Below are 12,268 nucleotides of genomic sequence, written 5' to 3'. Positions count from 1 at the left end.
ACACACACACACACACACACTGAGACCCTGGACAACTACACCCCTGCCATCAAAAGAAGAGGAGAAAAAGATCAGAAAGCCAGGAAGGCACCATTAACAGGGGGAGAGGAGGAAAACTCCGGTGACCTGAAAAAACAAAAAGGTTTACTGCAGGCCTATCACTTCAGAATTATCTTTCTTCAGATGCACATTTTAGAAAGTAAGAAGAAAACAGAAAAGGAAGATTGGTTGGATTGTTTTCAAACAAAGAAAGGAGAGTGGTACACAGGAGTTTCTAGGAAAATGAGCTGTAGAGGTAAAAGATAAGAGCAAAATGCAGCTAGGAGTAGAGGTAAAGCACAACGCTGTCCAGGACAAGGCAAGAACTAAACTGGGGAATGACCAGCAGCAGGACACGAATAATCTACAAAAATTGGTCACATGGAAATCTTAACCCATTAGCAAATGGGTTCCTCTTTCACCCCATCTAGAGAAGGAGGAGCTCTCCATGACCTTTCAGCTCTCATCATTATGAATATTAGACACGTGCCATCTAGGTTGTCTTTTTGGCGCCTACTGATGACCTTCATCTTTCAACAAGCCTTTATCACGCACTACATCTGTACTGGAAATTGATTATATTGCTTGCTGTTGGCTGCTCTGGGCTCCTCTGGGAGGAAAGGAAGGAATTTAGTAAATAATAAATATCAATCAGGAAGATGAGCCAGGAATGTGAGGATTTTCCATGTCATGATAGTCCTCTGTATATGGTTTTTCTAAATGTCACAGGTTCAATGTGGAAATCACACTGCAAGAAGGCTGCTTATAGTGGCAATCCCATAGTTATCATGCAGCATGATTCCGCCTTGGGGATCAAGTTATAAGCCCGTTAGAGTGTAGCTAAAGCAATCTATGATTTGTAGATCAGTCCAGGTGCTCCATCATACCAACAGGTCTTGTGCCATTTAAAACTGCCCTGGGCTCCTACTGGGAGGAAGGGTGAGATATAAATCTAATAAATAAATAAATAATAAATAAATAAAACCAGAGCAAAATAGATTGCAGGCAAAATAGATTTATGAAGGTGTAAGTAACTTCATGTATACCTTTTGGAAATGCACTTACCGTCTGTTGCAGCAAATATTTCATAAAGAACCTGAGCAGCAACATTCACGACAAAGGAATGGGACTTCCTTCTTGTCCAGTAAAATGACTTTTTTGCCTGCAAAAGGTAAGATTAATTGCTGGCATCAGAATGAGAACGTAAGAAGAGCCTGCTGGATCAGGCCAGTGGCCCATCTAGTCCAGCATCCTGTTCTCACAGTGGCCAACGACGCACATGGGAAGCCCACAATCAAAACTGGAGCACAAGAGCACTCTCTCCTCCTACGCTTTCCAGCAACTGACATTTGGAAGCCTACTGCCTCTGCTTATGGAGGCAGAGCACTGGGTTCTACCAATTCGTGATGTTTTCAAATGGTGCAGGAAGTTGCTGGAACCTCCAAGTGGCAGGGAAATGTTCTATGGAAAGTGGTCTCAAGAGCTGGCCAATCTGGGACTCATCATGCCAGCAAACTGCACACCTATGGACATGTGGAGCAGCTTTATACCATTGGTCCATCTAGCTTATTTTTGTATACTCTTCCCGGCAAGAGCTCTCCAGGGTCTCAGGCAAAATTCAGTCCCATCACCTGCTACCTAACAAATTGGATGCCGGGAATGGAATGTGAAGCCTTCTGTGTGCAAAGCATGTGCTCTACCATAGAGCCATGGCCAGTTCCCACATTCCCCTACCATGAATACACAATTCTGCATTCTTAAAATCATACATAAGATTGCAGTTAGCCAGTATAGCATATATTTCAGCCCCATCCTGAAAGAGTCTACCCTCGTTCTCTATGGTGCCAAAATATCAAGAAAAGTTACACCTCTAAACAGAAATGCTAGGAATAGCAGGAATGGGGTGTCCCAGTGGAGTACTTTATCAGAAAAAAAGAATATTCTGGCATCTCAAAAGATTTATTGCAGCATAACCTTTCATGCACTAGAGCAGCTATCACAAGTTGCACTGGGCAAGGAGCAGTATATTGAGCAAGCAGGAATCTGGCCAAGCTTGTTTGCCTGTCTCCTCTAAACAATTATTTTCAGTGCACCATTGTAGTTTGCCTGCTGGCCTGGTGTCTGCAAGGCACAACTGATGACAGTTTAAATTAGGCTGCGGCTGGCAACTTCTTAAAAGTCTCCTGAAAATCATGCCTGGCACTCTGAGTTGCAAAATAATGGAGGTGTTATGGCAGCAGCTGATGTTCAGGTTTGACACAATAGCTACTTTAAGCCATTCTAAGTCAAAGTCCACAGTAAATTAAAAAGTCCTTATCCTGAAAAGGCCCAAGAAAATCAATGTATATATGTGACCAGGGCTTCTCCGACACTTCCCTGAGGAATAATTGGTGCCTCAAGCAGATGGAGGCAGGAAACTAATGTAGGACTATCGTTTAGGCATCAGCACCATTGTCATTGACTATCAACCTCTGATTAACTTCAGCTAGGTCAAATTTGGCAAGTACCTTTCCTCCTGCAAGAGCAAACAGATAACAGATAACAGCAGATACTGTGTGTGAGTCCCGATTAAGTGCCTGATATACAGTGTACTTGTATTCCCCTCAAGTGCAAACACTGCTATTAGGTTCCAGGACCAGAGCCAAAAGGTGTGGCCCACCATGTATGGATGAGTGGCTTAAAGACTCCATGAACAAGAAGGTGATCTAGTTCTCCATCACTTTTGGGGTGTGGTGTCAAGGAATTCCTTATTGGGCCTTCATGCAAAACAGATGTGCACGATTCATTTGGAAAGTTGTGACTGGACCTTGGCAAGCTCCTGATTCTTTAGAGAATACATTTATAAGCTCTTTCAGTTTCTCTCTGCAAACAGTACCCACGCCTTAATACTGATGGCAAGAAGCAATCCTTCCCCAAATGGCTTTTGCAATGACACATTTTAGTCACAGTGAGGGGGGTAGTCTCTGTTTAACAGATTCATACTGGACCTCTACACAGCAGCTTCCAGGAGATTCAGTTGTCTATCCACTGTAACAAAGGTTTTAGTAACTTGAGAGGATGATGCTGGAACAGCTGAAAAAATGTGGTTTCATCTATGATGGATATTCTGGGGCCTTCGTAAACGTCTATTTTGCGACTTTGACCATTCATTTGTTGTTGTTATGTGCCTTGAAGTCGACTACGACTTATGGCGACCCTATGAATCAGCGACCTCCAAGAGCATCTGTCATGAACCACCCTGTTCAGATCTTGTAAGTTCAGGTCTGTGGCTTCCTTGATGGAATCAATCCATCTCTTGTTTGGCCTTCCTCTTTTTCTACTCCCTTCTGTTTTCCCAGCATTATTATCTTTTCTAGTGAATCATATCTTCTCATGATGTTCCCAAAGTATGATAACCTCAGTTTCATCATTTTAGCTTCTAGTGATAGTTCTGGTTTAATTTCTTCTAACACCCAATTATTTGTCTTTTTCGCAGTTCATGGTATGCGCAAAGCTCTCCTCCAACACCATATTTCAAATGAGTTGATTTTTCTCTTATCCACTTTTTTTCACTGTCCGACTTTCACATCCATACATAGAAATCCGGAATACCATGGTCTGAATGACCCTGACTTTGGTGTTCAGTGATACATCTTTGCATTTGAGGACCTTTTCTAGTTCTCTCATAGCTGCGCTACCCTGTCCTAGCCTTCTTCTGATTTCTTGACTATTATCTCCATTTTGCTTAATGATTGTGCCGAGATATTGATAATCCTCGACAAGTTCAATGTCCTCATTGTCAGCTTTAAAGTTACATAAATCTTCTGTTGTCATTACTTTACTCTTCTTGATGTTCAGCTGTAGTCCTGCTTTTGTGCTTTCCTCTTTAAGTTTCATCAACATTCGTTTCAAATATTACTGGTTTCTGCTAAGAGTATGGTATCGTCTGCATATCTTAAATTATTGATGTTTCTCCCTCCAGTTTTCACACCTCCTTCATCTTGGTCCAGTCCCGCTTTCCGTATGATATGTTCTGTGTACAGATTAAACAAATAGGGTGATAAAATACACCCCTGTCTCACACCCTTTCCGATGGGGAAGCAATTGGTTTCTCCACATTATGTCCTTACAGTAGCCTCTTGCCACCACACCAAAGACTCGCGACACATATATGGAGAAATGTTATATTTATTAAAATATAACACATAATCAAATTCAAATCAGCCAATTAATGAATATCAAATACTTCGGGCAGGTGAGGCTCAACCTATCTATGAGGGTCTAGACCCTCCAAACCAGGAGGCAAGTCAGTCACATCGTACTGCAACTCCCAAGTCAAGGATGTGGGAAAACTTATCCCTCCTTGCAATTAGAGTCAGGTATGTGGTTCCAACCTCCGCATCCTGGCCCTGCCGTACAGGTATTCACCATGATGCGCAAGCTGGTCCCACGTGGACACTCCCCAGATCCACACCAGACATTACGCCTTGATGTAAAGGGGGTGCCCTTTACCAAAATGCCTCAGCTGCCTCAATTTCAACCCCAATTACCTCACCTGCCTGAATTCGACGCCAGCCAAACCAGAATCACCACGACCCCCCCAGGCAAGCCAACTGAATCAAACCCAAGCAGTATGGAGTAGGCAAAACCAAAGAGATTCTGAAATCAGGATCTCAAAAAAAAAATTCCTACTCAGCCCCATCTGGCGACTAGCAGAGCCCATACTGACAAGGGAGGGGTGGGCGGGTGCCGCAAGGCAACAAAGGTGCATTTCTACAGAGGAGCAGGCTATATATAGCTGCTCGATCCCTCTCCTAATTGGTCAAGATGCCCCACCTGACCAATTACAAAATTTTCTCGAACCTTCCCGAGTCTTCCCAGAAATAGGGTGGCGGCAAACCCGCCCCTGCAAAATGCAGGAACATTATTATCCAGAGTACAGGGTGCGCATCAGGACAATCAGATGCTGTGGCACCCCCATTTCTTTTAAAGCATTCCATAGTTTTTCATGATCTACACAGTCAAAGGCTTTGCTGTAATCTAAAAAGCACAGGGTGATTTTCTTCTGAAATTCCTTGCTCCGTTCCATTATCCAACGTATGTTTGCGATATGATCTCTGGTGCCTCTTCCCTTTCTAAATCCAGCTTGGACATCTGGCATTTCTCACTCCATATATGGTAAGAGCTTTTGTTGTAGAATCTTGAGCGTTATTATTATTTATTTATTTATTTATTAAACTTATATACCGCCCGACTAGCAATAGCTCTCTGGGTGGTGAACATCATAAAAATACAATAAAATTACACGATCTAATACATGAAATATATACAAACTATACAATCTAAAAAATCAAATTACAGCAATTTAAAATTAAAGTTAACATAAGTTAAAATGCCTCAGAGAAGAGGAAGGTTTTGACTTGGCGCCGAAACGATGATAATGTCGGCGCCAAGCGCACCTCTTCAGGGAGACTGTTCCATAGTTCGGGGGCCACCACTGAGAAGACCCTAGATCTTGTCAGGACCCGGAGGAGGGCCTTCGTAGTAGACCGTAGTGTATGGGCCGGTTCATATCGGGAGAGGCGTTCCGACAGGTATTGTGGTCCCGCACCGTATAAGGCTTTATAGGTTAGTACCAACACTTTGAATCTGGCCCGGAAGCGTATTGGAAGCCAGTGCAAGTGAGCTCAGACCGCTTAGTTCTTGTTAGCAGTCTGGCTGCCGCATTTTGCACTAGCTGTAGCTTCCGAACCGTCTTCAAAGGTAGCCCTACGTAAAGCGCATTGCAGTAGTCCAGACGTGAGGTTACCAGAGCATGTACCACTGATGTGAGGTCCTCCTTACTCAGATAGGGACATAGCTGGGCCACCAACGGAAGTTGGTAGAATGCATTCCAAGCCACCGAGGCTACATGAGCCTCAAGTGAGAGGGAAGAGTCTAACACGACTCCCAGACTACGAACCTGCTCCTTTAGGGGGAGTGTAACCCCATCCAGGACAGGGTATATATCCACCATCCGATCAGAGAAACCGTCCACCAACAGCATCTCAGTCTTGTCAGGACTGAGTCTCAGTTTGTTAGTTCTCATCCAGTCCATTGTCGCGGCCAGGCAACGGTTCAGCACATCGACCGCCTCACCTGAAGAAGATGAAAAGGAGAAATAGAGTTGCGTGTCATCAGCGTACTGATGACAACGCACTCCATAACTCCTGATGACCGCACCCAACGGCTTCATATAGATGTTAAAAAGAATGGGAGACAATACTGAACCCTGCGGGACCCCATATTGGAGAACCCACGGCGTCGAGCAATGTTCTCCCAGTACTATCTTCTGGAGACGGCCCGCCAGGTAGGAGCGGAGCCACTGCCAAGCAGTGCCTTCAACTCCCAACTCCGCAAGCCTCTCCAGAAGGATACCATGGTCGATGGTATCAAACGCCGCTGAGAGGTCAAGGAGAATCAACAGAGTTACACTCCCTCTGTCTCTCTCCCGACACAGGTCATCGAACAGGGCAACCAAGGCCGTCTCAGTGCCAAAACCAGGCCTGAAACCCAATTGAAATGGATCTAGATAATCGGTTTCATCCAATAGCGCCTGGAGCTGGGCAGCAACCACTCGTTCCAAGATCTTGCCCAGGAATGGAACATTTGCCACCGGTCTGTAGCTGCTGAAATCCCCTGGGTTCAAGGAAGGTTTTTTCAGAAGTGGTCTCACCGCCGCCTCTTTCAGACAGCCAGGGACCACTCCCTCTTGTAAGGAGGCGTTAATCACTTCCTTGGCCCAGCCAACTGTTCCCTCCCTGCTAGTTTTTATTAGCCAAGAGGGGCAAGGATCCAGTACCGAAGTGGTTGCACGTACCTGTCCAAGCACCTTGTCCACGTCGTCGAACTGAACCAACTGAAACTCATCCAACAAAACAGGACAAGACTGTGCTCCGGACACCTCATTAGGACTAGCTGCTATTAAATGGAAGTCTAGGTCCCGGCAAATGCAAAGGATCTTATGCTGGAAGTGCTCAGCGAACTCATTGCAGCGGGCCACCGATGTATCTACCATGTCCTTTTGGCCTGGATAGAGTAGACCACGGACCACTCTAAAAAGCTCCGTTGGGCGGGAGAGAGATGACTGAATAGTGGCGGCAAAATGTTGTTTTTTCGCCGCCCTCACCGCTCCTACATACCGCTTAGTAGAAGCACGAACCAGCTCATAATTGCATTCATTGGGAGTTCGCCTCCATCTCTGCTCAAGCCGCCTCCTGTCTTGTTTCATCGCTCTCAGCTCTGAAGTGTACCAAGGAGCTGCATGAGCTCTACAGAGGAGGGGGCGCGCAGGGGCGATCGTGTCAACAGCCCGAGTCATCTCTGCATTCCACAGATTAGCTAGGGCTTCAACAGGGGCACCAGTCCTATCAGCCGGAAAATCCCCCAGAGCCCTTTGAAAACCTTCAGGATTCATTAGTCTCCGGGGGCGGACCACTTTAATAGGTCCCCCACCCTTGCAGCGGGAAAAGGCCACTGAAAGTCTAAACTTCAGCAAGCAGTGATCTGTCCATGACAACAGGAAAGATGTAAAGTTCCCCACATCCTGTCGGGAGGCAGAGTTGGGGTCCCGAGGGGTTGGAAGGAGAGGATTCAGATGGATGGCAGAGGGGAGGGGGAGTAACTTCACCCGAGTGGAGCGAAGACGAAGCAGAGGAAATGCCAGAGATAGAGTTGCCTAGCAACTGGGAGCCTGAGAGCTTTGGAGTTTCAGATTCTTTCCTGGACATTCCCACACCTCCCCTGCTCCGAAGCTCAGAACAGGAGGGGGAAGAGGGAGGGCTGTCCAAGGCAGAAAAGCCCTGAGGCAGTTTACCATCAGCCCCCCCATCCCCCATACTGGAATCGGAAACTTCAGAAGAGGAGGGGCCGATGCTTCCCCCTTCGCCGCGCACACGAAGACATTTGAAAAGACAAGAGAGAAGGGGGGAAGGCGGGTAGTACCTGAGGGGCAGTTAAGGAGGAGCGAAAGGTTGCGTGCCCGTTTAGCCCCTTCTTAAAGAACAGGCGGGAAAGCAGCCCCTTGCTCTGTCAACTTTCTCCCAATGCCGCAGGACCTGTATCTCTGTGTTGCTTCATGAGAAGACGCAGTCTTTGTTTGGACATTACTCTAATAAAAACTGAATTACTTACAGCCCCTGCTCTGGTTCCTGAGTCTCATCCTGGGCCTGACAGCTTGACAGAGCCACCTAAATCACCCTCAACGCTCTCTTCACTTGACTGGGACAAGATGTCAAAGGGAGCAGAGGGTGGAACGAACCCCACTTCTGAGACGGAAGAAGTGAAACTCTTGAGAACTAAGGTAGCTGATTTGCAGACGGATGTTCAAGCCCTGCTAGCAGCAGTCAAGGCGCTGAAAACAGATAATCAAGCCTTGAAGGCCACAATAGACCAGATGCGAACAGCCCCTCCAGTTGCCGCAGTAAAGGTTCCTATTGGATTGCCCCCAAAATATGTGGGACAGAGTGATCTGCTGGCAACTTTCGTGGCTCAATATGAGTTATATCTGGATGTCAGGCACACAGAATTTCCAGACGATGGGGCTAAAGTAGCCTTCGTGATTAGCCTCCTGGAGGGAGAAGCTGCAAAATGGGTGACTCCGTATCTCGTGAGAAAGGATACTGTCTTAAGAAGATACAGAGGATTTATACAGGAGATGACCGAGATGTTTCAAGACCCGCAAAGAGCTGAAACAGTAGCGCGGCAACTAGGCGCTCTGAAGCAAGCTAAAGGGACTGTTTCCGAGTACACTAACGCCTTTAAAATTTTGTCCCAGGAAACTGGTTATAATGAGGCAGCCTTGATGTTTATGTACCGGAGTGGATTAAATGCTGAAATCCTGGATGAGCTGGCCAGGACCACCCACCCCCCACTGACCTGCCAGGGCTAATCCGGCTATGCCTACAGATCACCGGATGGAAGGAAGGCGCCTGGAAAAGAAGCAGGAGGTCCCGAGATATTCAGCCTCGGCATCCCGCAGCAAGGCCCTTTCCACTGCAGGGATGGAAGGTAATGCAACTGAGGGACAGGGAGGGGCTAGGCCAAGACTGTCAGAAGAAGAAAAAGAAAGACGACGTCGAGAACGTTTATGCTTTTATTGTTCAAAACCGGGCCATGTGGCCAGAGACTGTGGACTAAAAGGGGGGAAAGCCGAGCCGTCGGGAAACTAGAACACCCAGTCCACGTGCAGACCGGTGGACTGGGGGCAGCGTTGTATAAAGGCCCTCCAACGATCCAACCTCCCTCAAAAGGGGTGTTGGTCTTACCTATTCGGATTACAACTTCCAGAGGAGTGGTGTTTAATTCTACTGCCTTAATTGACAGTGAAGCCTCCAAAAATTTTATTGATGCAAAGCTAGCCAAGCGTCATGGAATTTCCCGGTGGAAACTGGACGCTCCCCTAGCTGTGGAGACCATCGATGGGAGACCCCTGAAGTCAGGAGGGGTGACACAAGCCATGGAGGAAGTGAAACTTCAAATCCCTGGGCATGAAGAGTTCATTTTGCTATACGTGTCAGATCTCTCGAACTTTGAGGTGATTCTGGGAATGCCCTGGCTAGCCACGCATGAACCCAAGATAAGTTGGAAGGAGGCGGTGGTGTGGTTCACCTCACAGTATTGTCAGGAGAACTGTCAACCTGAAGGGATCAAGAACACCTTAGCGGTGGCAGTGCAAGAGATAGAGCAAGTGACCCTACCGCTGAAGTATGAGGAATTCAAAGATGTATTTGATGAAAAAGAGGCAGAGACTCTACCCCCCCACCGCCCTTACGACTGTGCGATTGATCTCGTGCCAGGAGCCAGCATCCCATCGGGGAGAATTTACTCTCTCACAGAGACTGAGAGGGAGGCCCTGAAGGAATTCCTGGGTAAAAACCTGAGACGAGGATTCATATGTCCCTCACAGTCCCCTGCTGGAGCACCACTATAGTTTGTGAAAAAGAAGGGGGGGGACTCAGACCTTGTAACGACTATCGCGCATTGAACCAGATCACCATCCCTAACAGCTACCCGCTGCCCCTGATCTCAGAGCTGCTAGACCGACTGCGCTCCGCAAAAATCTTCACGAAGCTGGATTTGAGAGGAGCGTACAATCTGATCAGAATGAAGGAGGGAGATGAATGGAAAACGGGATTCTTGACCGCTTATGGGCAGTTTGAGTACCTGGTCATGCCGTTCAGGCTTTGTGGAAGCCCAGGCATGTTTCAAAAGTTCATGAACGACGTGTTTAGAGACCTGTTGGACACGTATGTAATCTGTTACTTAGATGATATCTTGGTGTTCTCAAAGAACCAGGAAGACCATGATCAGCATGTGAAAACGGTGTTGAAGAGACTGAGAGAAAATCACTTGTATGCTAAGTTAGTGTCACCTCTACACTGCGTCAGCAGTGCCGGTGGGGGCTGGAAATTCCTGGGTGGTTGGCAGGGAAGCAAAGTCCTTAGCCGGCAGTCTGGCCATAAATCTGCCAGGTCTAGGAGGAGGGGAGCTGATAAGGGCCAGGCTTGTCCAAAGCGTACTTGCCGAGTCAAGAGTCCAGAAGCGAGGTCAGTAGAGGTCCGGGATCAAGTGCCAAGAGGTCAGTCCAAAAGAGGTTGCAAGGAAACTAGGAACACACAAGCCACGCCTGACGTTGCAGTCAGCAACAAGCTGCAGCCAAGGTGTGCCTTATAAAGAGCAGGTTGGACAGCAGGTGTGAGCCCTCAGCATTTGGGCCTTAAGGAGACAGGCCTGCCTCTCTTCTGCCTGACCTTCTGCTGTCTACGTTCTGCAAGTGAGGGGGGAGTATCTTGTTCACTGTCTGCCTCTGGCTGCAGGGCCTCTGCTGTCCCTGGGGTGCTCTGCAGCTGAGGGGGAGAAGGAGCTGGATTCTCAGGAGTTTCCTCTGTGTCTCCTTCTGGGTCTGCTGCTGTTACTCCTGAGTCGTCCTCATCGGAGGAGTCCTCTGATGGGGCCATGACAGTTAGAGAAATGTGGATTTGACCTCAAGTCTCTAGACTTCCTTGGGTACCGAATCTCAGCGGAAGGCGTGGAGATGGACCCAGGGAAAGTAAGCTGTATATTGGACTGGGGCCAACCTGCTACCAAAAAGGATGTACAACGGTTTCTAGGGTTTGCCAATTATTACAGGAAGTTCATTCCAGGGTTTTCCAAATTAACAGCTCCTCTGACTGACTGTTTAAGGGGAAAGAAGAAGTTTCAATGGACAGAGAACGCCACCAAGGCCTTTGAGGAGCTGAAGAGAAGGTTCGCTACCGAGCCCATTCTGCGCTTTGCTGATCCGACCCGCCCTTTCATCGTGGAAGCAGATGCTTCGGATTTTGCCATCGGGGGGGTCCTTCTGCAATTAGACCAAGACGGGAAGGAGCTGCACCCCTGCGCGTACTTCTCTAGGAAGTTAAAGCCTGCAGAGAAGAACTACACAGTATGGGAGAAGGAGCTGCTGACCATCAAGGATTCTTTTGAGAACTGGAGACAATACCTAGAGGGGGCCTCTCATCAGATTGAAGTGCGCTCCGACCACAAGAATCTGGAAAGCCTCCAAACAGCCAGAAAGCTGAACCAGAGACAGATAAGATGGTCCCAGTTCTTCACTAGGTTTAACTTCAAGATTACTTATCATGCCCAAGCCAAAAGCCAGAGAGCAGATGCCTTATCCAGACAGCCACAATTCAAAGAAAGTGAATCCGATGACCAGCCTCAGTACGTGATCCCGCCAGAGAAATTAACGTTGGGATCATGTCAGCCTTCATGGGAAGAGGAACTCAAAAAGGCACAACAAGAAGATGTAGACATGTTAAGATATAGGCAGGAGACGGGACAAGATCAAGACTCAGAAGTAACTTTCCACTGGAGAAATGGACTGTTATGGTTCAAAACAGCCAGATATGTGCCAGAAGGGGAATTAAGGCTCAGAATCCTACGCCAGTGCCATGATTCCATCACAGCGGGACACTTTGGGATTTACAAAACCATTCAGAATGTGGCCAAGGACTTTTGGTGGCCTAAAATGCATCGGGATATCGAGAACTATGTAAAGTCCTGCTCTGTCTGTCTGCGGACAAAAACACAAATAGGAAAACCAGCAGGACTGTTACAACCGTTACCTGTCCCACACGAACCCTGGAAGGACCTCTCCATGGATTTTAAAACTGATCTACCCAAGTCCCAAGGAATGACAGCCATCCTAGTAGTGGTAGATTTACTCACC

The 12,268-nt window shown here is 47.4% G+C and overlaps 1 protein-coding gene across 5 annotated transcripts in view; it reads right to left on the bottom strand.

The window, feature by feature from the left end:
• Positions 1-12,268, bottom strand: part of LOC133375040 (squalene monooxygenase-like) — a 62,285-nt gene that overhangs the window by 7,545 nt on the left and 42,472 nt on the right. For all 5 annotated transcript variants that reach the window (XM_061606519.1, XM_061606510.1, XM_061606528.1 and 2 more), the window contains exon 9: positions 1,105-1,201. In XM_061606519.1, coding sequence (XP_061462503.1) covers positions 1,105-1,201 — 97 coding nt within the window. The remainder of the gene's footprint in view (positions 1-1,104; positions 1,202-12,268) is intronic.

This window comes from Rhineura floridana, chromosome 1 (genome assembly GCF_030035675.1).
Source record: "Rhineura floridana isolate rRhiFlo1 chromosome 1, rRhiFlo1.hap2, whole genome shotgun sequence".
Taxonomy (NCBI): Eukaryota; Metazoa; Chordata; class Lepidosauria; order Squamata; family Rhineuridae; genus Rhineura; species Rhineura floridana.
Note: the sequence above shows the minus strand (reverse complement) of the source record. Positions and strands in the feature narration are given on the sequence as shown.